General features: G+C 48.1%; 1 protein-coding gene across 3 annotated transcripts in view; it reads right to left on the bottom strand.

Moving 5' to 3' along the window:
* The window catches only part of Bif (protein phosphatase 1-binding protein bifocal), a 44,574-nt gene extending 17,788 nt beyond the window's left edge, over positions 1 to 26,786 (bottom strand). Inside the window, exons 1-3 of one of the 3 annotated variants that reach the window (XM_078188749.1) lie at positions 26,118 to 26,776; positions 22,555 to 26,047; positions 3,878 to 4,051 (exon numbers count right to left, since the gene is read on the bottom strand). In XM_078188749.1, coding sequence (XP_078044875.1) covers positions 3,878 to 4,051; positions 22,555 to 25,500 — 3,120 coding nt within the window. In that variant the 5' untranslated portion in view covers positions 25,501 to 26,047; positions 26,118 to 26,776. Of the gene's footprint in view, positions 1 to 3,877; positions 4,052 to 13,258; positions 13,406 to 22,554 lie in introns of those variants that run through there. The other 2 variants (XM_078188750.1, XM_078188751.1) reach the window with 2 other exon arrangements.
* Positions 26,787 to 26,968: the final 182 nt, after the last annotated feature.

A 26,968-nucleotide genomic window follows, 5' to 3' on the forward strand; every position in this document is an offset into this window, starting at 1 on the left:
ATTAAGATACGTGTTCCAGGTCACTATATCTCGTGGACACCGTAGCGTCACCGACAGCAAACTGTTAAAAATAAAGCGTCTCGCGCGGATCCAATCGCTAATTTAACCGCAAAGCGCGCGCTGGTAAAAGCGACCGAAGTCTCGGTGTTCACGCTCCACTCAACAGGGAAAATCGGAGCGGTTATCCCGTAAAGCAGACGCTGAAGAGCGACCGAGAAGCTTCGCGACGCGTTATCGAGCAGGCGAACAATTATTGCGGGCGCTTATCGTTTATCGGAGCTTCCCATTATGCGGCACTTTTTTTCTTCGCTTCTCTCCTTTATTTTTTTCTTTTTTCGGCTCGAGCTTCGACGTCCAATGACGCCGCGGCTCGTTATCTAATCTAATCGGATGCAGTTCGATCGACGAGATCCGACGCGACCGGGGTAGAGCTCGTTTTAAGTCGAAAAAAGGAGCGACGTAACAGCGTAACCAAGGGCCCTCGTTCCCCGTGGGAATGCACTTTCCCTCGTGAAAGAGATTGTAAAATATTCAAGGGCGAGCAGCGCGCGGCGGACCGCGCAAGCCTCCCAGCGTTTTTCTCCCTTCGGCTACCGCCGAGAAGTCCTTTCACATGGAATTTTCGGTGGGCTTTTTGCTCGCCGGCCTCCAAAGAACCGTCCCGAGATGCCATTATATCCCCGGCACATGGTACGCGTTACGTATCGTCACGCGATTAAGCCGGATTAACGCGCACATCCTCGCCGGAAAGTGCTGGGACCAATGTGATCGACTCGTTGAACTGTGTGGCTCCTACGCGACCGTGGAACTGTTAAATAAAATACAAAACGGTCGAAAGATTTAGAATGGCGACAATTATGGTTTCGTTAACACTGGCATTCGGATGACAATAAAATGCTTCGTTTTATCGCCTTTAAAGCGGATCAACTGTTCTCGACCACGACTATCGTCCACCGAGGTCTACAGTGAATATACATTCCCACGAGTTTGAAGAATGTCGTGCTCGGTAGAGCTAGCCGTTACTTGTAAATCTTAATGCTCCACCTCGTTTTGCAGGATCGACCCTGCCCTTTAGAACTTAAAAATATTCATCAAGATTTGTTTCAATTGTTCCGTTTTACAGGACCGGTTTGATCAATAAAATTGACATATTCGCATCTGGCGTTACTAGATTCAACATGAACCTGTATAAACTGTTCATTCGATTCACTGATTTCCCGCTATTCCGCGTAACATATAAATAAATGAAATAAGTAAATAAAAAGTAAATAAAAAAATAGAGAAAGAAAGAAAGGAGGAAGTAATGGACCGGTTCCAGTAGTTCGCAATCGATGCAAAATAATCTATCAGAAATCATCGAGACACGAGTGTAGGACTTGCAGTTACTCGAATTCTATTACGACGATTTTCTTATGCACAGGTAGCAAGACGATTAGTATCTCTAACATAACCAAGGAGAGCTGTGGCGCTAAGTGAATTCGCTGATCGAAACGTATGATTCGATCCAACGCCTCGCGGTCGTTTCTAAAGAATTCATCGAGATAGAAAGTATTCTGTTATCGATCTCTGTGTCTAGCTACTTAAATACTCTCGGCATTTTTTTTTTATTCCACGGACAGGTGGCAACAGGGATTAGCGCGCGGGATCTGGCAATCGGCGTAGTGAGCAACGGCGCCAAGCGAACTCGCTGATCGAAACAAGCGTTGTTACGGTAATCGCGCTGGATCTCATTAGGAATGGTAAAAGGCCCGCGATCACAATACAATGGACGGGCGGAGGAACTTTTAGTTTCTTTTACCAGCTGCTAGCGGGAACAGATCATCAAAACGTTTCCAAGCTGCCGCTCGTTTAACATAACTCGAAAGCGGATTAAACGATCTCCTTTCGAGCCGCAGACAAAACGCTCCAAATAATTAATGTGGTATAACAGTGCGCGCACGGCGCGTCATTAATTTTCACGGCCGAACTGCGCGTCCGTCGTTAAAGGGAAAATTGCCGTTCGGGGATCGATTCGCGGTAATCGCGCGTGTCACGATCGATTTCGTAAATCGATGCTCCGACAGGCTTCTGTCACAGCTACTGGAATCTTTACCACGGCGAGACAAAGCTGCCCGAGTTCGAATAAAAGTAAAAAGTGACCTGTCTCGTGTCTTTTTAGTCAGAAAAATTTAAGCTGTTTTTACCATTATTTTATGAATTTTATAGTCGTTGCAAGGAAAGTCGATTTTTATTTAAAGGAAACTGAAGGCAATTTGCTTCTTTGCTGTGTTTATTAGGACGACGGTGGTACAACAATACTGAATTAGATGATTCAACGGAGTCTCTCTCGTCGCGTCTGGTAAAAATCGCTGATGATATCCGGCAATAAATTGGGTTGTTTGAAGAAGAAAAAAATTGGACGAAGTGCGTCATTGCGTTTCTATGGGACCACGGGGTCTCTCCGAGGGTATGTCGAGACGTCTCTGTTATTGTGACGCCAGAGGACCAGGAGCTTTTTTCCAGGACGGATTCGTCACGAAATGCGGAACACGTGCACCCGGCCGACTAGATTCCACGGCCGATGCGACAAGTGTCGCTAATCGTTCCCGTTAACGGGGATCCGGAGAGTTTCTCACGGAGCCGATGGGATGGGATACGCGCGGATTCCCGTGACGACAAAGCGGCGATCACCGATTCGCGAAGTAAAAGTAGCCGGCAAGCGCGAAACCGGCTACAATTTTGCGAGCCGCTCGTCGGAGGAGTTAATCTACCGTGGCTCATGGGAACGCGGCAAAACGGTCGCCGATTCCGTGTCGACCGTCATCTCTCTCTCTCTCTCTCTCTCTCTCTCTCTCTCTCTCTCTCTCTCTCTCTCTTGCCCGCGAGAAAAACATTTCCTGCTCCGACACGAATTTTCACCGGGTCCACTTTCCCCCGCAAAAACGGAACCATGCTGATTGGCTTCAAGAGAGAAACACGCGACTCTCGTCCATCCCCTCCGCAGAGCATTAATCGATTATTTTGCGATAGCTTTGCAATTTATGATAATTGCGATCGTTATGGATTTAATCTTCGCTAGAATCGCGGACGAATTTATTTTTTGTTTCCTATCGGATCCGACTGACGGATAAGAGAAGGTCTGCCGTTGAGTCATGAAATGCAGGTAAATTTTCTAAAAATTATTCAGAATTATTATGGACTAGTATCAATGGTTACTCGTGATCGTTTTCGTCAATTAAAATGGTTGTAATAATAAGAGTAATTGACAACAGTCATTAGTTACAAGCAAGATCTATTTCCGTCGTCTGCAATGGTTACTTATTGATCATTAATTGAACTCATTTTAAGGAAAAATTTTCGCATGCTCGAATCTCTTCCCGTTTTAAATAAATCACAACAGCATCGGACACGAGGAATGTCCGCGACAGTTTCCTGCTTCGGTTTCTCCATAAACACGTTCTACAAAACTCGTCCAACAAATTCGATAACTTCGGGGCAATTTACTTAAGGAATCCGAGACTGGAAAGTCAAGACTGATTACAGCGATTGCTTCCTTTGTCTTCCTACAAGCTGCAAAACCTAACGGTGACCTCAAACATCGCACGGCACAATGTCTAACGTGTTCCTGCGACACCATGGAGCTTAACCGAGACTTTCATCGGACTTGAAAAAAAAATTGCGAACGCATTTGGAACGGGAAAAGTGGGACTGCAAAATGGTAGACGAGGACGACGACGACGCGAGCAACGAAAACTAATCTTCGAGATAAAATTGCACATGCGAGCGCCAAGAGAGTAGCCCAATAAATCTGAAACGCAAACGAAAGCCTAAGACCCGGCGGCAACTGTCTCGGCAATCAACAGGTGCGACGAGAGATGGCGGAGATTGTAGGTGTTACCTTGTGATTCCGCGGCGTCCTCGACAGATTGCTGCGGCCGTTGATGAGCACGTTGTCGTTGAAGAACGAGACGTCGCAAGGCGAGGGCGGACCGCCGGCCAGTTCCCATTCGGCGTCATCGGTCGTAGACGCGTCCAACGTGGCGTCCAGCACTATGATGCCTCCATCGCCGACCTGCGGACCAACAGAAAAGAAAACTTGAACGCTCGGAATCGGAACGGTTATGCGTGGAATCCGGCGAGATGACTTTCGAGTCTCGTCTCGACCGAGTTCCAAGGAAACGCGTCTCTCTCTCTCTCTCTCTCTCTCTCTCTTTCTCTTTCTCCCTCTTTCTATCTTCGATCCTCGACTCGAAAAATTCATTTCAACACGTCCACTGATGTTACTCTGCCACCGAGATGAATTTTTGCTAATGGATCGAAGCGTAGACTTCGTGTACTTTATATTTTTGTTGTGTCGAGGAGATTGCTTTCGTTCGGAGCTGATAATGAGTACCGGTGAATGGATTTATTAGCTCGAAGAATTTATTTGCACTAGCGTTCATTGACGCGGTGCCTAATCGGCGTCGTTTCTACCTCTTATGAAGATCTCAAGCGAGTTTGCATGGCTATTCGCGCGTGAAACGCGTCCCGTATCGTCGTTTCAGGCCAAGAATTGAGCATATCTCATTCGGATAATTTACTCGAATGAAATTATATCCGAAGAATTCATTCGAAACATTGTTCCAGTAAAAAAAATTTATTCGAAATATTATTCGAACAAAACTCGATTTGAAAAATTTACTCGAAATATTGTTCGAATAAAATTTAATCCTTAGAATTTATGCGCATTACTCTACGACGATTCATAGTAAACGATTATAGCACTAAAACTACCGAGCTATAAAATTAACCAACGTCTGTTGAATTCATAGAAATGAGAAGATTGAATTTATTTACATTCATCTCCATTTTTATTAGAATATAATCTTGAATAATGGGTTTTTACTTTATCCTTCCTCAACGAAGAATCCTCATAATTTCAACAATCTAGGAAAGAGATTAAAAAAAAATAGAAAAACAGAAAAATAGAAAAAATAAAATACTGATGCAAGCATTGGGTACAAATACAAGGACCCGTGATTATGCGCGAACTGCCAGAGATACGTGCTGATGTAAAATCGAGAGAAAATTCCTCCGCGTTATCTCACATACAATGTTATCTTACAAAACTCTGAACGACGTGGAAAACAGAACAACGATTGCAAAAATACGCTGCTAATTGAAAGCTGCGATCGTTTCCTGAATAAAATACAATGGAGATAAACGAACATCTGTATTCTTCGTTCTCCATTGATCGCAGTGAACTCGAGTTAAATAGCTGCTCATTGTTACTGGATAATGGATGGATGAAACGGATAAAATCGATAGAATAAACGAACAAAATGGATAGAATAAATAAATAAAATCCGTAATCGGATACAAGGCCGCCGAGTCGATTACGTGAGATTGCGTTCATTTCCGAAAGGTAACCGGCGTGAATTTGCGGCAGCCGTGACAGACGAATTGATCGCGAAATGGATGACAACTTTTGGCCGGCACTGTACCCCGCGGCAGAGTGTTTACGGACTTCGGAAACATGCGTCGCCTGAAAATTATTATCGGTGGCATCCAGATAAAGAAACGCGAATGGCGGGAGCATCACGCGCGTTCCGAGGCGTAATTGCCGGGACTTTTAATAGCACCCGCATCATGACACGCGTCCCCGAGAGATATACTACTCGGCGTACCCGCTCGTATCCGTCTGGCTTTCATTATTTCGTGAATGGACATCCTGTCGATTTGGAAACGGAGCTCTCAATGAAAAGCAGCATGGAAGCGTCTTCGACACGCACCCTCTGTCCTTCGACTTTGTCCGGCGTTTCCTGACCGAGTCATACGGACGTTCGATCGGCCGTACCACTGCAAATATCGCAGGTTGCAACCTTCCATGGTAGCCGCATTCGAGTGGCGTCCGTATGTCGTCCGATTCGGTACGTATAAGTATAATTTAAGTCAACCCCTTCGCCGGTGCATGAAATTATACGTCCACTTTATTCTGTACAATGTCTGTTTTTCTTTCCTCGTTTCTGTTATTTAGTAGACCAGCTACGAATTACGTATCATCGATATAGTTACCTAAAATTAAATCAACATATTCTCGTGCACTTTTTATTTAGCGTATACCGCGAGTCCAAGTATGATAATCATTTCCATGGAAATCATTCTACCAGGATAAAAATGCATTTTTCAATCGAAAACTCATTTGGTTGTTATTCCTAAATGACGTAAGACCGTTGATTGTTCGCCGATTGCGTCACCAGCCGATGAAATTGCTGACAACTGCTTCTTGCATTAAAGTGGAAAAATGCGCTCGGTGCAATCGCGAGCGCGTCGGATTTTCTGTAAGACGTGCAAACAAACGTCCTCTAGATCGTAATGGTATCGATCTGTATGCATTTATAGCACGATGCGTTCATAAATTATTTATGACCGCGGGTGATCGCTATGTCGTGAACCGACGCGCCTCTCCGGAATACGAAACAGCTGTTTACTGGCTCGCAGTGGAAAATGAAAATGGACGGGGCATCATCCAAGGATCTCTTGTGTAACCCGCTTCCTCGTGGCACAAGGGTTTTGATAGACTCGCGGAATCGGTCGATTTGCGGGATCACAGAACCGAAACCTCGGTTTCGGTCGATTCCACCCTCCGGGCAATTTCACCGCCGCGAGGATCCACCGGTTTCTGATCCATTCGATCGGGCCCGCTCGAAATCGTGTTTCGCGCGGCGGCTCGTCCCTCGATTTCCGGTCCAGTTCCGGCGTCGCTCGATTTTCGAAAGTAATTTTTCGACATGCCGGACGATTTCCTTCCGTCGCCGCTCCCGTCGCTCCCCGCCGGAGAGAATTCGGGTTGAACGGCAATCCGTGGAAAAAATGCGGTCACGGATCATAACGCGAAGAAGCCGCATTACGGACGAGCAGAGATCGGGGCCGTGTAACGCAATATCGTCGGATTTGAATGCGACGTGCCTCGGACGCACCGGGACGAGAAGATATCGATCGCGGGACCGTACGGATTTATCGATCGCCGGATGAGAAGACAGCAAATCCGCGTTTCCACCGAAAATGTCGCGTCCACCGATTCGCTGTTTCGTTCAAAATTTTTCATAGGAGTTTTCGCGATTTATTTCCTCGTTTCTTTATCGAAAAATTGAAACAGTGAATTTTTAAAACAACGCTTCGCCTATAATAGAGCGTACTCAAAACGCTATAATGTATCCCCAATGAAAGTCCAGTTAACAAAGAAGCAATAAATAGATCCGCGATATTTTATCGCAACAGGAATACCGTAAACGTGTGCGAGAATGATTTAAGGAAATTTCTGAAATGATTGGTGCGAAAAGGGGTGTCGACGATCAGGGAAGCTGTCCGCATAGGAGAGAAGAAGAACATTTCCTGTCGGAGATCGAGGTCCTATCCGGGATCGAAAATGTAAAACGACACTGAACGCGAACGGGTTAACGCCGTTTATCCCGGAGCACGGCGACCAAGATTTATGGGTGGCGCCGTGAGAAGAAAGTAATTCAATATTTCCGCTTTTCCCGGTGGCGGGCCTCGTATCTCTTTGTTACGCCTTGCGTATTATGCAAGCGATTCCGCGAGATAACACGGTCGTGAGAAAAATTGCTCGCCCATCGTTTACCGTGCAATCTCGCGTAACGCAGAACGCCGGATTAACTCGGACAACTCTCCGGAATCAGCCGCGAATCAACCGCGACTGACTGAACAGTGCAAACTGTTACACGCGTTTCTGCTAATTCCTTTGTCAGCAGTCGGAAACGACTTATCCTGGATTGTTTTATTCACCTGTATAACAAGGCTTTCCGAACGATTACACGAACGCGCTCGTTCTAACGCAGCTTCGATCAGCGCATCATTATGCATTTTCTGCGAATCGTTTCATTCTTTTATTCTGAATTGTTCTCTTTTTTCTCGCGCGCGACGGTACGCGAACAATTATTAGACCGAATATAAAAGTTTTCTATGCTGATTGTGGGAAATAGAAAATAAGTTAAAATAGCTTTAACTTTTACACAATTGTAATCATTTGTAAACACTGTGACATTATTCTTAAATTCTTTCAACGTTATTACCATCTTCAATTTCACCTATTCATTTCTCTGACAAGTGTATAAAATCCGCCTTTGATTGCCGCATCCTTGTGCAGCGACGCGTGAATAATCACAAATGCATTTATTCTAATTCAACATCGATTAGCGTATCTCGTTGTGCAGCCGAACCGTCGTGTTCAACCATCTAAGTATCGCGTATTTTCTACAGATTGTTCCTTCCTCTTATTCTACATCGTTTCATTCTCGTATGCCATTACAAGGCGTAAACGCTAACAAACGAATTCCTCGCGATTCAAGTTTAATTAGCGCGCTATTGTACGAATAATATCGCGTTGCGCAGTGCAAACAGAGTCTTGAAAAGATCGTTCGTTCGAATACCGGCCGAATGGCTCGCGATGGGCTCGTTTTCACGGGAAAAGGGCTCGGCAACGATCCACGGGGGGACGCAGGACGGAAACTATGGCAATGAACCTAAGGACGAGAGGTCCCTGACTTCATGAGAAACTCCCAGGACGTTTCTTTCCATTATTCCGAGCGCAACAAGGTATCACTCCGAACTGGTTGGACCTTGAACCCTCCGAGAGTCCACGACGCCCAGTCGCCTAACGATCGCATGCGAATGCAGTCGCCGGGATACACCTGTGTCCGCGAACCTGCGCCCGCATTCGTCCCTCCGTAATGGTAACCTGCGTCCGCTACGCGAGGTGGCGCGAAATGCTAACAACAATATTTGCTCGTCTCTCGCCCGTTGACAAAGGAACCGTGTAGACACCGGTCTGGAGAGAGCAGAGAAGATCGCGTAGGAAAATAGCTTTTGAAATGGAGATTGACGTAAGACAAAATAATAAAAATAAAATGTGAAAGAAACGAGAGAGACGGCTGAGAATAAAAATGGAAGGAGAATGAGAAATACGGTATAATAAGAATGAAATAAGATAATAAAGTGGGAGCGAATTTAAATAGAAGAAAAATTGAGAAATTAATATAACAGAATGACAAATATGTCACTGTTATACGAAACGGAATTAATCTGGAAATAAATAAATGGAGGAAATAAAAACAGAAATGGAGACCGAGCGGACCTGGAAATATACTTGAAAGAATTCAAAGCCGAGAGCCGAAGCAACTGAAAATAAAGCCTAGAGAATTGAATGAACCCCGACCGAAGAAGTGAATTAAATGGCAGAGACGCGCCGGCTCAGTTCCCTCGATCACGGAGAAATTGAGTCGCAAAAAGTGCCAGGCACTCCGCGGTATTTCGCAGTTCTTCTCGACAGGTCCGGGAACGTTATCTGACGGCGTTTCCGTCAGGAACGGAACAGTAAATCATGGCCGCGAAAACGTGATAGGCGTCCGCGCGCGGATACATGTCGTTCTTATCGATGTGTCGTCACTCGCAATGACACGTGCGACCGGATGCACGTTGGCCGTTGCTGCGACCGTTCCCCTAATTCAACCGTCGAGGGAATCAGCGCGCGTTCGCGAACCACGCGCGCGTTACGAACGGGATCGGAACAACCTGGAGGCACGGTCTTCTCGGTCGTTGCCGACATCTCGTTGCCGGTGCGCAACGTTCCAACGATTTTCAAGACAATAATAGACAGCCTCGAAACCGATTTTATCTGCATTAGCTCCTCCGAGCGCGACTTTCTCCCCTCTGTTCCACTTTTCACGGTGTTTTCCCTCTCGTACCGTCGACCGGCGTCGCCGACGACTTAACAGTCGCTTGATTCAGGAATTAGTTGAATTAAACAGGCGACAGGATTCGAGACGACGCCACGTTTCACGGAATTTCCGCCGTGTCGATGTCACGCGGTGCGTTGGAAATTAATGAACGCGACAGGACGCGATAGCACACCGTGCTCCAGATGTTCAATTGACTGTCGAAAGGTGCTCCTTTTGTTTCCCGCGCAGAACTTTTCGAAGACCTCAGACTTCTAATTTTAAGAACGCTAATTTTCGTATTTAGACGAAGCTTAGGTAATCATTTTGTCGTGTTCTAATTATAAATGGTATTCAAATTTGTTCACCTGTTACAAAATACACAAAACGACTACAATGCACCTAACGTAATCTTCGCGCCATGTGGTGTACCTAAAATTCCAAGATCTTCGAATGGGGATCGTGGCAGTCGATGGGTTAAGACAATGCAACTTTGTTGCTTCGACTGGGTCTTATCTATGGCTGTTTATACTAGGATCGATAAGATCTGCGAATGTATGACAGAGGGTTGGCTTTGACTTGTCACCGAACCTTTCAGTCATACAGCAAGAGCCTGTCTAATTCGTTTTTCAAAATAAAATTGTAATCGCGGTAAATACTATTTCACAATGTTTTATTTGTTAGTTTCAAATTCTGAAATATACACTGAATTTGATTAGACGATCGTTGAAATGAAGTTCGAAGAAGGAACGTACTTGATCCAGCGTAATCCCGGAGATAAAAAGCAATAAACGGAACCGTGAATAACGATGTTAGTTTAGGAAGTTCCGAGGCGGCTAATTTTTCGGAATTTATGGCTGCGTTGCTTTCACGGGACGTCTAGGGCGCCGTCTCGTCGGAGCGAGACGAGTTTACCCTTCCCCATGAGTCCTCCGGGTTTAGCTGGCGTCAGCAAACCGCGTGAATCAGCGAGAAATTCTCGCGTTTCGCGGAACCGGCGAAAAATGGTAACCGCTTTCGTCGCGAAAATTTTCGTCAGGCTAACAAGCGACGACTCCCCCGTTTCGCTGCGTCAACCTTCTAAATTAGAGCCGGCGGGGCATGATTCATACGGTGCCAAGATCGATCCCGTGTCGGAGGCCGTTTCTTAAGCCGTTCCATTTACGTCGATAACGTTCACGGAAAAAGATTACAGAAACGATCGATCTCTCCATCGGGGATTTACGAGCACGGTCTTCGGATTCGAACGACAAACAGCGGCGAAGCTGAAAGAACGGAGGGGCCCCATGCTTTCGGTGTCGAAACACCGGTGGCCCGTTACGTAATGCGAGGTTACCATGATCGATCCATGGGGGTACATATACTTGCGCGAGGAAGAATCGTTCGAGCAACGCCGTATGCAAATGCAAATTCGCGGACCGCGACCAGCTGTCCGTGTTGCCAATCGGGTTTCCTCGCCGGTCAAGGTCAAACGAGGTCACGCGTTCCGAATTTCACCGAAGGAGAGAGGATGAGACCTCGTTTCACAGCGAGAGAGTCCCCGTCGACGACTAGTCGTATCCCGGAGACCTTGCCCCCGGCTTTATTTGCCGGCCGGTCGATTACGATGCCTGGAAAAACCGCGAGGCGAGCAAATGCAGCGCTCGTGACTCGCTCGGTTCGATTCTGGGCCCTTTAAACACGAGGCTCGAAAGTGCTTCCCAGAAAGTATCGATCGGGTCTCGCCTGACTCGATGTTACTCGATCACGTTCGAAGGCTGCCAATGCAATTAAGACATTGCCAGGAAAACCGCAGATGTTGATCTCAGATAATAATTTCCCGGAGATTGGCAGGCTTATTGATTATCATCGCAATCTCCGAGATAAGGACAGAATAGATACGGACACCTTTTAAAATGAAGTAACTTTTAAAATTTCCGAACATCGCGCTTGACCTTCGACCATTTCATCTGAGCATACGAGTATATTTTCAGGTCTCCACTTTCACGTATACTAAAAAAGCTCCCTAGATTTTGATGAAAAAGTCGCAAAATACAATCTTACTTTTTGAACACTGCAATTTCTGTGGACACGATTTCAGCCATTGTCTAACATCTGATAAAAATTGACATCTCTTGACCGGATCGTAAAGAAGTTATATCGTGTTTCACAAGGTGGCCGCAACAGTATGTGTCAACGCATAGCCAGAGAAAACGGCAACCCCGAGCCAAGAAAACCGTCGGATCGCTATCGATCATCGGATCCGAACGAAACCCAGGCCGATCACGGAGCAAGCGTTGCACCGATCGATCGATAGTATCGCGCGGCTGCCGGCCAACCGGTTCTCTACCTTGTCCCGACTTGCGTTCTCAGGTGTCAAAATCGCGGTCGAAAAATTGTAGACCTCGAGCGGCCGCGGGAGAGACGAGAGATCGATCGGTTTTCGCGGCGGGAGTAATTAGCGAAGATGTACATCGATCGCGGCGTCGCGTCGTGCCGACGGCGAACGGGGCGCACCGAAGGATTCAATTGTTTCGATCTTGGGGTCCAGGAGGCGAAGAGGCGAGGGGAGGATATTGTCGCCGCGCGGCCTACATACCAAAAATCGTGGCGGTTGCGACACACGCGGCGAGATCGTTAGGTGCTCCTTAGAAGGCGGACAAGAGGAACGAGCTGGGTTGCTGCTGTTGGTCCCGATAACGGGTCCTCCGCGGCTTCGACCGTCTCCCGTGGAGCCGCTCTAGGACGGCCATATACGAGAATTCCCATGGCGGCTTATGGAATGTCACCCGCCAGGCCACGACACGCGAATGCGGTTTCTTTGGCTGATCGGCTATCTTCTCCTCCTCGAAGAGACGGAGCTGTGTACGACGACCTCCCGTGACCGCCTAATGCCTCTGCGTTCGTTAAGCAACACGCTTTTTCGTGACTCGGCTCGTCTTCGAAGCAAGTCATCAGAATTTCGGATCGTACAAATTGTATGCTGCCGGAGAGTTGTACACGGCCGAGTTAACAAACCTGGTCTTACCAAATTGACTCATTTGAGCAATTCGCGATCTTTCGCGAGAATCCACCGAATTTTTCTCAGCGACGTGCGTCACGATTTCGGTATAATGATCTGGAGGTGTAGGGTTATGTACAGAGATTGTAGATAAATTGAAAGGGTTCGATAAAATTGGTTCGGAAGGTTGGAAAGTCCACCCTATAAAATGGACTCTTGTTTCAACCACTTGGGATGAATTCTGGCAAAGTTATGGTCGCTCATTGCAAGATGAACTTTATTAACTTTGTCCAATCGAAATGAATTGAATCAAAGTTGCGAAATCTTAGCGATAAAGCTTCCGATTAATTATTTCCTAATCGAAGGCACACTGGTATTATTTACACGCTGTTCATTACAAAAAGAACGTTGTTAATTTGGTCTAGTTTGAAATTAATTATAAAACAGTTTCGAGAGCTCGACGATTCAGTTTCAGTGTAGTAATTTCTGAACTAAAGATGAACTAATGTATAACGTAATGTATAACGTTGTTATACGTTGTCGATTACGAGATTATTAGTAGAAATTTATCGATCCTTAAAAGTTGATTGTAGTGTTATTGTAGCTGTCCCAGAAGATGATACCGTCCTCACGGATCGACGAGAACAGCCCACTAGCGCGGCGACCGAGAAGGGCCACTCGATCCTCTCTCACAGCGCGAACGTCTCCATCTCGATTCTAAGAACCATCGACTCTGAAAGCCGATATATCTATCGACTACATTATCGCCGACAGCGCCGATCGATTAGATTTCCGTTTGTTTTTGATCGACGCCTCCGAGGGAGGCGGACACTCCAGAGCCACGATCGCGGGGAATGAATGCTCGCCGAAGATCGCGGGATCGGCGGAAACGCGCGAGCGGCCGAATAGTGTAATAGTTGTGTGGAGCGAAAGAAGGTCAAGGATACCTTCTCGAGGCACAAATCCGATTACCTGCGGCTGTAACACGGCAAACCTGTCGAAGAAACGGGCGAACAGTGGTTCTTCGTCGTTGCACTTTCCTTTCTCTGCCGCGATCTTTCTCGATTCGTCGGATTTTCGGTTGTCGGTCGCGTTTCCGGAGGCGCGGACAATGCGAGAGAGCGGACAGAGGGACGGACGAGTGACGCATCCGCGATACCCGATATCGTTGGCGCGTCTCGTTGCTTCTTTATTACCAATCGATAAACAGCTGTCTGACTCACCGAGCCGTACCCTAAACTAGTTCCATTGGCTTCCTGGCTGAAGACCGCGTGTTTGCGCGGAGGATCGGTTGCTGTCGGCTGTCCCGTAACAGTCGACGTTTGGTACGCGGACGTATTGGCATTCGTCGCGAATCGATTCACACGGCCTGGCGACGATCCAGCTTCGTTCGATAACCGGACAGCTAGAGATAATTCTCCTAGCTGTAATCTACAGGGACTCCTGATAAACCGTGTGGCTTGTATCACCTGTCGATTTTAGTACACCGTCGAAGCCATTGTTACCGGCGCAGAGTGCACCTGGCGAAAGGACGCTGCTAAAATCTATTTTTAGATTTCGGGAACAGTGAGATTTTTTTACCAATTTATATCATTTATACGCAGACTCTTGCTACAGCAATTTTTGTATTAGTTTACCGCGGTCATTGAACTGTTTTGCTAACTTGTAAGGAATGCATTTATTATTTCATCGATGAATGAAACTAGTTATTTGCAGCAGAATGTAGTTTAATCTGAGTTAATACACAGAGATATTACTTATCGAATACTTCTTCAATTACATTGTTTCTCTTGTAGAACTATCAGATAGAATAACTGCGTAAACATCCGCGGCCCAACGATAAGACAACTAGCCGATACGATCGCTTTCCTTTGATTCGTCGGTATATGCAAGATAACGGTGTTCGCTTCGCGGATATATATAAGAGATTAAGCAGATCATGATCAAAAGGATCCAAACCGGATAGTAAGTTCATCGAAGACTAATGGTTCAATTACTACTGTAAATTGTAATAAATTGAGGTAGAATAAAAGCGGTAGAGTCCACCCCAAACCGAGACAAAGATACAGCAAAGTAATAAACATGATGAAGGTAGTCCCTAACGGAGTCTGTATTAAAATATCCTTCCAATTCTATTAAAGGATCGACGCTTATTAATCGCCTCGTTCAAGCGAGGATGGACGATCAATTTCATCATCGATTAATTCAGTCATCGATTCTTCAGTTGTCGATTTTTCAGTCGACGACGTTTACATTCATCAACGGATAATTCAATCGTCGACTTTCCGACGATTCACCGCCACTAAAAATTAAATTTTAATCGCTCGATGTCAAACCACCGCCGTAGCAGACGTCCGCGAGAAAATGGCACGTCCGCGCGGCGGTTTTGTCGCTGGTCGTTCGAATCGGAGCGCGAAAACGAGGGTGCTGGAAACGAGGGCGGAGGAAAAACCGAAACGCTTCGCGGAAAATGAAGACGGGAGGAAACGGGGCATCGGCCGTTTCAGGACGAAGGAGGAGCCGGTTACGCGGGCCTCGGGTTACGTCAGCGGCTCGTTACGGAGTGAATCCGTGATAACAGTAATAACACAGAAAGCGAAGAAGCGCATTTAATGTTTACGCAATAGCGCATAATCGGCGGCGTTGCGGCCCCGCTTCCGGTACTCGAGAGGACGCCGAAACGAGTCGTTGATCGCTCGCCGACGTTATCGTGGCGTTGCGATAACCGCCGCCGGGTACACCTCGGCTTCCAGGTAAGCGTCCACGAATTCTTAGGGAACGCCCGCGTAATCGATACGAAAGCCGTCGCGCCCTTTTCCGTGGAACTCTCTCCTTCGATTTTTATTGTTCTCGCGTGACGGCTCTACAAGATTCATTCGTTTCTTACGTTTTGTTCTGGAATAAAGGGTATTTTATCCGCATGCGTGAAGAAATTATTATTATCATTATTAAATGAATTCACAGGCTTGAACATTTAACCCTACGTGGACGAGGATTTTTCAAAGTGCTAATAAGTACCTCAGAAAGCTAGGTTATGCATTAAAGACTGAGTTAATAATAAAAGTTGGCAATATATACCCTGATTTTTTGTTGAGCCAATTACAGTACCGCTAATAAATATTTGAGAAGTTTGAGAAATTTGAAAAATGATGAATTTCGTGGTATCAATTGATACTTGTTATACGCGGTATCCCCGACAGCGATATAAAACAATGGCTAGTCGGAAACACAAACAAATCAGCATCAAACATTAATGAAATTAATTCAGCGGATGCCGATAAGCATTAATTACTGCTAAAAATATAATCGCTGCAAATTACGATGCGCTTGATTTTCAGATACGATCTCGGAATAAACATAAATCAATTAAACAAGTGTTCAAGCTCGAGGCCATAAATATCATCGGCCACCCGATACGCGTTATACCGGCGCTAATAACGATTCGGTTAGATCGGCCGATTTGAAAAGTCGCGTCTGCCCGTTGTTGATACCGGCAAACGTGAGAGGAATGACGATAAAGCAATTAGGAGGAACTCTCAAATTTGGACGCTTCCGCGGCGCAATTAAGCGCGCGTCGCGGCCGCGCCACGTAATTTCTGCTTTCACCCGGCCGATAAACTTTCAAAAGATTGTGAAACATTTCACCGTTACCGTAGCATTTAAATATGTATACAGGTAACGTACGTTCGGGACGTGGAATTGAAAATATTTACGAGCAGCCGAGTGTCCGGGACTAGCTCGCGCACCGGAGAACGTTCCACTGTTCCGCGGTGGGACGGAGAACGACCGGCGAGCCACTCCGAAAGATGGGATTCTCCTTACTTTATCTGCGCCGTTCCGTTTCCGCCTATACCCTATTATTTATCTACGCGGACGCGTGCAACAATTGCAAAGAGGAACGGAGTGCATTCCGAGAAACGCGGTCCGACGATCTCGCGTCGAAATTTACAATTACCGCGGATGAATCCGGCCGAGCCGGAATTAATTGAATTCCAATGGAGATAGCATGCACATCGAAGATCGGGAATTAAGTCTACCTCGCGGTTTTTTTTATAAACTCATAAATAAACCATCCGCGAGTCTAGACGATAGTCGAGATTATCCACAGCAGCGAATGATACCGATGAAAACGAGGTGGCTCGCGACACGGCCACTGCCGCATGCTAATTAAGTAATCTCGACAATGATGAAGGGTAAAGTCGATGCTACAATAATTGCATGGTGACTCACGGTTTGCAGTCTTTCTAATAGTATCTATATCCGGCCGTCTAATCGCAACAAATTTGTACAAGAATCGATTCCAGTAAAAGGGTTGGTACTTTCTACGGTGTTTGCGCAAATGACTACCGAGACTTCCGCGAACCCATTTATTTCTGAGTCACTCAACGTTGCCCATTGCTCTTCGCAATATCTTTAGTGTACATTCTGAACTGTACGCCATTTTTAGCCCCCTTATGTACTTATCAGCATTTAATTAAATGATTCCCATTTGCAACTTACGAGAGGAAGTTTCAACCTGGGCAGACGTCAAGAAAAGCTATCCAGAGATCTGAGCGCTCACTCTACCCTTACTTTCTTCAATTTATTTATCAATCTATTATTTCATTATCTTCCATTCCACGTAATACCATTTCTAAAGTATAGTTCCCTTTTTCATAATGATCATCTAACAGATACATCAACGTACTCCTATCATTATTACGTATTTCGTATCTACGCTCTCACTCCTTCAACCAATATCTATTACAATCATCTAAATTGTTGCATTTCGCCCTAGCGATTAACGTTTGACTATTTCTCCCACCTTTGGCATTCAAATATACCGGTATACATTCTTCTATCGATTATTGTCTTCCGAATCCTAAAACTCCGTTAAACTACGCCTATATCTTTGGTAATCATAGTCTCCCTCTCCCTTCGTTGCACATTTCATTTCGGATATTCCGTTTTATCTTCGCGAGCGCAGGACCGACGTAATAAGTCCGGCCGATTCATTGCTTTCCACGGGCATTACGAAACGGGGATCGTCTCAGTCGGCAACTTCAAGGAATTTCGCGAGCGAAGCTCCGCGGCTTCCACTTAATTTTCCGCTTCTTCTTTTTTTCTTTCGCCGCTCGAATCAACGGTTCCGAGCTTCTCTGTTTCCAGTGGCTGGCACCGGTTCAAGGTACACGAAGACGGAAAACCCGCGAGCGTGAACGAGAGGAAGCCGGTAGACCGTGACAACGCTTCCGAATCGGCGCGGCGTTTCGAATCAATTAGCACTTTGCCCGTTCGTCGCGAATAATCTCAAAGGGACAGAGAAACAAAGGAACGGAGGACGGCACGGGGACGCGGAACAGAGGCTCGTTTCCGCGGCCTAATTCCGCAGGAGAGCGCGTCATGTCCGATCGGTGAAGGGAGCCTTTTGCCCGATTCCGCCGCGAAGTGGTTCGTATCTCAATCGTAATCGGATGCTCTTACGGATTAATTAGACCAATTATGACGTTCGGTTGCGAAGCCGGCGATAATCGCTCGGCCATCGGAACGCGTTCTACGCGCTTTGCGCGGAGCCGCGGCCGGGTGCAACGCTCGAGATTGCGTAATTATCACGAGGTCGTCGAAGGTTAATTAACGCGACGGACACGGACGGTTGAGCGCGTTACGATCTCTCCGGGATAATCCCGCGTGTGTGCATCTCCGGGACGCGGGAGCCCCCGCGCATTTTTCTCCGTTTTCCCGCCGTCCAATTCGAAAACACGCTCGAGCGGCGTCGCGTGGGACGCGAAAACGAGTCAACCTTTAATCGATTATCGTCGTTCACCGCGGTCCATTTAATTGCGTAACCAGATACCAGCGGAGCCGAGCCGAGCGGCGAATAACCGCGCAACTTCGTTATCGCGGGATCTAAGGCCGCTTAATCTCCGTTTAATTACTGGCGTAAAGGCGGAGATGCAGTTGGCAGCCTCGGAAACCGATCGCCTGCAGTCTCTTCAGGCCTGAAACCCGCCTCCCGATTCCCGTTTACACGACCTAATGCCACCGGAATGGCAACCGGGGACACGCGACCCCAGCGAATTACGCGCGGCTAAGCGAAGTTTTATCTATCGCGCGAGCCGCTTCGCACGCTCTCCAAGCAAGAAAACTAATCTAGCGAACGCTCCGTGACTTTTACCTTTCTCTAATCATTTTTCATAATGTGAATCTAATGCCCGACATTTTTCAAGTTTTTAGCACTGGGAAAAACGAGCATAACCATACATAATTGAGTATATTTAGAATTCTTTGTAATCGTACGTAATATTTTTTGTCATCAGAGTTTCCGAGGTATAATATTTTCTTTTTTCAAACCGGGTGTTACTTTTTCTTTAGACCTTGATGGATTATACCGAGATTATGATTCATCGTCGGAAACTGGGTATTGAAATAACGATTTTTATGCCGGGTGTCGAATTAGTACCAGGTCCTGCTATCCGAGTAGGTAATGCGTCTAGTTTTTAACGGTAAATTCGCGTTCTCGTAATAAGTAGTGGCCTGGCTAAAACCGTTGACTGGGTTTTATATCTAGACCGCAGATGTTATGCATTTATGATAAAACCGAGCAGAGAAACCCGTGGATCGGATCTATCGTATAATTTACGGATGCTTTCTACCATTGACCCCTTGCACTCGGCGGCGCTCCATCACCAGAACTGAGACCTTCCTTCTAATCTACGATATATTCTCGTTCCATGTATAACACGGAATATGATGTTAAAAGCGCGCTGGCTTTAATTATTCACCTAATCTGCGGCGATGATTTTCGTTTCTCATTTATCATCGCATTTACTTTCCTTCCCAGAGTTCCTAGAGAAATCTGTTCCCGTTGCGAAGAAATAAATGGCGCTTGTACTTAGGCAATCGTACAGAGATACGAAGTCATGGTCATTGTAATCTGTACTCTTAAAGTGATTCTAAATCTAACAAATTATCAAGTGAAAGAAAATGTAGACATTATTTTTGCTAGAAAGAATTCTGTATTAAATGAAATAAATGTTTCTCCTAATTGTATTTTCAGAAAATTATATATAAGAATTTGAATTTCCATAAAAATCCGCAGTCTACTGAAATATTTAACAATTTATTAAATATAAGCAGATTTAGTGTACCGAACATAGTTTGAACTATACTATAGTGATCTCTGGTCGAACTGTTTCTATAGAAAACGCAGGAAAACGAGAGGTTACGGAGACAGGCTCTCTGTTGCTTCTCCTAATTAGAAGTAGCCTATGCATATGTCTAACGAGTCTATTTCTAAACGAGCTCGCATAAAATTGTTCAAGTAATCGTCAATTTCCATTTTCTAACCGGCTGATTCTATCGGTAGTAGTTTTCGTCCTCGAGCGTAATTGAATTGTTTTCGGGCGAGCCGGGGCTTCTTCGACGCGGAGCTTTTCCGGATTTGAAGCGACCGTCGTCGCGTCGTGACGTTTCGCACGGGTCCTAATCCTCACGAAAGCTGATTAAAGTAGTCGATCGCCTTTTACTCTTTACTCGCAAAACGACGCTTGTAACGCTATCCCGTCCCCGCCTGCGAAACAGTTTCGCGCTGTCGCCGGCTTCTCGATTCCGGGAGGCCTTTCGTTCTCTCCAAGGACACACGATCTACACCGGATCGATCCTCGTAAGAAGGTATCGTCGACTATTGTCTCTCCGTTCAAGGATCGCGCGTCTTGACGCACGCTCTAGTTTCCGGTTCGTTAAACGACCGCCTCCCGTCGAGTCCCGCCGCCAGGCCTATTCTTCTGGTTCTGTCCGGCGACCGAACCGAGGGTGCCTCGTTACAGCCATTAGATCGGGCAGCGTGGACGATTTCGCGGCGGAGAAATTCCGAGGAACCGGTAAACGACGAGAGGCCGGGGCCCCCACGAAACAGCGTTCGACCGGAGGATTCTAGTTCCGGGTTATCTAACGCGAGAAAGTACAGCGATCGTTCGATCCGATCTCGCGGATCGGACGGAGCTCGGTCTCGCCTCGTTTCACCGTGAACTTGCGGCTAAGAGAGCTCGTCTTCGAGAACCGCCTCGGAGCTCTCGGGACAGGTGTCTGACGCGCAACATCGGGGTTAGATCCCGGCAACCACCCGGCGACGAATCAACCAGTCATTTGTATTCAATCCGTCTTCTTCGACCACCAAGCGCCGCTTCCTCGAAGCGCTGGCGGGTCGAGGAATGTCGTTGCTCGATTCGGAAAAAATGATTTTCAACGGTCCCAGTTATCGAACCTGCCGTAAAACTTGAAAATCGCGAGGCTATTATCTGACGTCAAGGTTTATTGCTTCATCGCTCACAGAGATAAGCGAAGATCTTTGCCGTGATTTACGGAGTTTAAATCAAGTCTCGTCGCATACGCTGTTTGGATCTAGCAAAGAAATGGGGAGTCCTTCTGTTGACCTTTTGATATCAAACTCGTGTGTCTGATTACTGGATAGATCTCTGCGCAAATTTCTTTATTCGAAGGTTGCTTTGCGAAAAGAAAAAAAATTTTCCTATCGATCGACAGGTAATTTTGCTAGTGTAAGTTTCTGTTAATGTACACGGTTCTTATACGTTACTAAATTGTACACAAACGTTTTTAAATAAATACTAAAACATTGAGATTTCCCTTACCCCCCTAACTCACGTCGTACTTCATATTTTTTATTTTGAAAATAATAAATAATATTTCGGTTATTAAGATTTTATTTAGAGTCAGCCGCGGTGTCAGTTATGGCGACAAATGGAAGGGGTCGCTCTATGGTTAATATCACACTTTCAGTCTCTAGGACTTTGAAATATGGTTCTCTGAGGTTACTATTTTATAGTATTTCGAGAAATTGCCAAGTGTTTAAAAGGATAAGAAACCTGCGTCCCCTATTATAGTTGAAGTACCAATTCGTTAGCGAATTCTCCAGCAGGATTCTATTAAACCGTGTCCCGTCGCGATTACGTGGGCGTCGCGTTATCGGAACTTCACTCGGCCAACGAGTTAAAGCTTGTCCGTCTGGTGTAAAGGCATTGCCCCGGCAAGCATAGGCGGGTCTCATCAGCTGTTCGAGCAAGTTTACGAGCATTTAAACGCGACGGCCCGCCCGGCACGGAATAGAAAACAAATAAATGTCGCGCATGATGTCGAATGAACGGGAACCGCGTGCCACGAATGCTCGGGGTCCTCGTTTGAAATTCTGCGTGTGACCGAACGCTCGCACGCACCAGCTCCGACGCTTTTGTTTGAGCGCGATATTAAGGAAAGTGAAATTAGTGCTTGAATTATGTATGCGAACGAAAAGAAAGCGCCTGGTACCGAGCCGCTATTGAACCGTATCGATCCGCGGATTTCTCGCGAACTTCCGGCACTATACCAAGAAGATCAGATTGGCAATGAGCAATCTTGAATGGCACCCTAGGGCGCTGCCCAGTTCACTCAGACTACAAAGTTTCGAACGAAGATTATTTTAAGATTCTGTAAAAATTGATGCAATTATAAATGCGAAAATTGGTGTACAGAAAATATTAATGGGGTCACGGGGACCCTAATATAATATTTCAGGGTTGAAGTTACCCTACTCATACCGTACGAATCGATTTCTGAAAAGCAATTTGATACCTTCTAATGTTACTCAAAGAATTGTGTGCACCTGAACGAGAAATACGAAACCTGTGTGACGAAACAATTAAGAAGTTCAAAGAGGAATATCAATTAAGCAACGGCAATACTAAGAAAACAAGATATCGTTTCTCGTTCCAGGAACCGGCAATTGGCCTATACTGTGCATTCGTGTCCTTGGCATTTGCGGCAAAATAGTCGTCAAATTTACGGTATCCAATCCGGTAAACATTGCGATAATATCGAAAGAATTACGATTAGATCATATCGGTGACTCACCTTCGGCTTATCCCGCTTCCTCTTAATGATGAGTCCGTCGTTCTCGATATAGTCGGGCACGTCCTTCCGATTGCTGAAGTTGAACACCATGGTGTTGTTCTGCTGGTTCCACGGTTTGGTCTCCCACAGACCCCCGCTGCCGGAGCCAGATTTCTTGGCCGGTTGGATCTCGTCTGCGCTCTTCAAACTGACCACGACTTTGGTAGGTTGTTCTATGCTCTTGACGCGATTGATCAGGTTCTTTTCTAGCTCCCGGTTGCTCAGATTCTGCTGGGGATGTTGGGTTTTGGTGGACACGAGAGGCCTGATGATGCCGATCTGCTTCTGGGGCGGCGACTCGGAGGTCTTTTGGCATCTTATCGTTTTGGACTCGTTGCTTGGGGAATAGGAGGTCGCGGTGATGTTCTTGATCAGCCCTAGGCTGCAGATGGCTCCGATCGGTTTGCTGTCGACGTTGCCCCTCGCGTCGCCCGCGTCGCCGTCCTCCTCCTTGGTGTCCTCGATCTTCCGATCGCACTTGTCCGGTTCTAGCCTCTCTTGGAGCCTGGAGACCGTCTCCTGCTCCGTTACAACGTTCGCGGAAGCGTTGCCCGGGAAAAACGGCTTGCCCCTGGATTCCGACAACTTCTCTGTACGAGCCTCCGTCTGCTCGTCCGCCGACTTCTGCCCGTTCTGCGTGTACCCTGGCAAGTAACTCTTGTTTGTGGTCGGCTTGTCGCTGAAGCTGAACTGCATGGTAACTCCGGTCTTCGCGATGTTTTCCAACGCCGTCTTCGAGATGGTCTTCGGTGCGTCGACGTCCTCTTCGCCCTCCTCCTCGCTGGCCACCATCGTGTCCTGGTCCTTCTCCTTGAATTCGTCCATCTTCTCTCGAATCGTAGGACTCTGTATCCTCTCTGGGACCTGCTGCCTCGGGTGATCCGCGCTGTTGTTTAGTGGCAATGGGTCATCCAACGGCAGCCGGGGGGCCTTCGGGGACTCCGACGCGGATATTTGTCTGAGCAGCTCCCTGCTGGGACTCGGCGGTAGTTTGTGGATCGGACTGGACGTCTGCCTGGGAACGTCCTTGATCGGCGACGACGGACTGATCAAATGCGGTGAGCTCTGTCTGAACGTGTCCTTCATCGGCGACGAAGGACTTTGCAACCTGGGCGAAGATATCCTCGGGGAGAGAATAGGCGTCACCGGCGGCGACTTCACGTTGATCTCCAGGGAGGATCGCAGCTTCTGGGGCTCCGGACTAGGTGCAGGTGAGAACTTCAGCTTGAACGAAGGCTCGGGCGACGGGGATGGCGAGTGCGATTTCTCGATCTGCTGGAATTTGCTGACCACCGAAGACACCGACTGCACGATCGATTCCGTGATCACCCCGTCGATGTGGTATTCTTCTTGACCGGCTTGCGTCTCGATCAGCTCGGCGGTGGGCTTCTGAGGCAGCACAATCTTTTTCGGTGAGCCCGGCATCGGTCTAGAATTGCCGTTCACGAAGGGTTTAGGTTGTACCGGCGGTTTCGCGACAACCTTTTTCTGAGCCTGAGCCTTGTAAGTGTCGTTGATGGTCTTGAAGGTAGCCACCTTCGCCGCAACCTCGCCCTTTGGTCTCAACTTCTTCGCAGACCCCTCGAAGATTCTCATGGTGGTCTTGACTAGATCCGGCGGCGGCCTCTCGGTCTCCGCTAGCAACGGCTTGATCCTCTTCGGCTTGTTGACAGGCTTCGGCCTGTCCAGCTCGGTGAGCCGACTCTCGATCTTCACCGTGGTCCGATCTATCAGGATGATGTGGTCGTTGACCGGCTCCTGCTTCAGCACGTTCCCCTGGCCCATGCGGCCATCCTCGGCACCGTTGTACCTCATCAGCGTCTCAACGCTTCTCGCTCGTTTCATCGACTCGTTACCCCTGGACGCATTCCTGTATCTCTCCGTCTTTGCGTTGCTCCCAGTGACATTGGTCCTCTTCGTGTACTTTCTCACGGCTTTCTCGCCTGGCTCGTCGTCGCAGTCCAGCAGATCCTCCAAGCTGGCCGCGCGCCGGAACCGTTGCACCGTCACTCGACTCTTGTTCATTTCCCTGAGCGCCAGGTTCAGGTATTTGCTCTTTAGCTTGTTCACTATCCCGGGGCCATATTGCAGCTCCTCCGAGCTGTCGCTCTCCCCGTCGTCACTGCCCGCCGGCCTGTTCCTCGCCATTTCCGCTTTGGCGCGCGTCAGCTCCGCCAGAACGTCCCTTTCCGGTTTCATAGACCTACAGGTGGGCCGGGTGCGACGCTCCTCGCACGATGCTTGCTCCGTGTTGTTCCCTTTGACCGCGTCCTCGTTCTCAGATCCGTCCCCGTGCTCTGACGACTTCCGCTCGGTGTCCGTCGACGATTTGCTCAGCGCGCCGTTCGCGACATCCTCCGAGTCCGAGCAGAGCGACAGATCCGCTTCGAGACGCATGTTGCACGCGACTGAGGAGCCTAGGCTGCTGGCGGCGGCAGAGGCGGCGGTTGTGGTTGTTCCGCCGGCGACGGTGGCGCCACCGGCTGCTGCTCCTCTACATAGAAACGGTGAGGACGACACGACGACACCGGTCGCCGCTGTGCTTCCACCACTACCATTGTTTCCACCACCAACGGCGCCGACGACGCTAGCAGACGAGCTGTTTGGGAGGCCGTTGACAGGGCTTTCGTCTTCCATTCCCGCGCGCGATCGCAACGGCACATTGCCGGTAACAGCACCGGCTGCGGCGACACACTGCTCTTGGCCGAGCAACGGGTCCACGGATTCCGTCGGCGACGACGAACCGATCATCGCCGAGCAGAGCTTCACGCTCGCCCCATTGCTCGTGAGCACCTTGCTCTGTTGTCTACGTCGCTGTATCAGGTCCCTTTTCCATTGGGGCACGGCGACATTGTTGCCGCTCGATTCGCCGGCGCTGCCAGTCGTCGCGTTGCCCGCGGTAGCCATGTTGGACGCGCGATGGGCGCGTTCGCAAACGCGCCGCCGATTCACCGACTCTCACTCCCCTCTCACAATTCCTTTTCTCTCCTCCTCCTCTTTCACTCTCCCTCTCTCTCTCTCTCTTGCTCTCTTTCTCTGTCTGATTCGCCGCCGATTCCTTCGCTGCTACTGGCAACGTTTATCTTTCCCTTAGAGACAACCCGTCACCATCGCGCCCACGATCACGAGAACACCTCCCGTGACGCTGCAAACGGGGAAACAGCAGCCCAAACACGATCGGTGACAAGCCGATGCCCGGCGCACACACACATGTACGGACGATCGCACGCGTCGCCAGTCGTTGACAGAACACACGCGCGCCTCTTCTACTTCATTCTTTCCGGTCGGAACGAGTATACACACCGGTCGGGCCTCTGTCCGTTGAACCGTTCCGTTGATTATCCGGTGCCGAACAGATTTTCGCCGGCCCGGTCAGATCAATAAGACCCCGGGTAGTCGCGGGTAGGACCCAAGGAATCGTCGAACACCTGTTCCACGAGATACCCGCACGCATCTGCACATACACACAACAGAGTACAATCACGGAACAACTGACAGGAGACTAGGGGCACGGCGGCTCGTACCCGCACCGTTTCACTCCATGGCCAACCGTCGTGTGCGCCCGGCTCGATCGGCCTCCCGTGTCTGTCGTCCTCGTGATCGCTGGAAATCGAAAGTACCTACCCGTGGGCACGCACTCGCGCACGCACTCGCCACAGGCACCCACACGAATCGGCGACGAAACGCGAGCGCACGGGCCGTCCTCGCTCGTTCACTCGCACACCGCTCCTGCCCCTGCTGCTGCCCGATGCCTGCTGCCTGTCTCTCCTCTCGACAGAGATATCGCCTCCCTCCCTCCCTACCGGCTCCGATCCGAACCGATCCTCTCGCCGAGGCTCCTCTTCTCTATGCACCAGCCCCCTCGCTGTTTCCACGCACACTACCAAACTACGTTCACCGACATGCCGCTCTCTCCTCTCCTCTCCCTTCCGTAACCAACGACCACCGTCTCAGCTCCTTCTCTTTCGAACCAACGCAACCCCGTCCTGCTCTAGTCCCGTAGCCGTTCCCAACGCCATTGCTCTCTCGCTCCACCACCCTGACGTCATGCTTTCGGCCGGCACTCGCAACTATCGAATCCCGCGAATCCGCCTATCGAAATCCCCCGTTTGGGGTTATCGGGGTACGTGCGCCGCGAATAGGACAGCCTTGCCCTAGGGCGGGAGATTTGAAAGCCGCCAGGGTGTGCCAGTACGACTTCAGTAGGGGATGATGATAAACGATTGCGCTGCAATAAGTCTACAATGGATTTTATGCGTATACGAGAAGAATGAACTGGTAACAATTAAAATAAGAAACAATCTGGAAGAATTGAATCATACCAAAACATTACTTCTAATTTATTCAAATTATTATGGAAAGATAGTCTAAGTGG

Source organism: Augochlora pura, chromosome 8, assembly GCF_028453695.1.
Source record: "Augochlora pura isolate Apur16 chromosome 8, APUR_v2.2.1, whole genome shotgun sequence".
NCBI classification, from domain to species: domain Eukaryota; kingdom Metazoa; phylum Arthropoda; class Insecta; order Hymenoptera; family Halictidae; genus Augochlora; species Augochlora pura.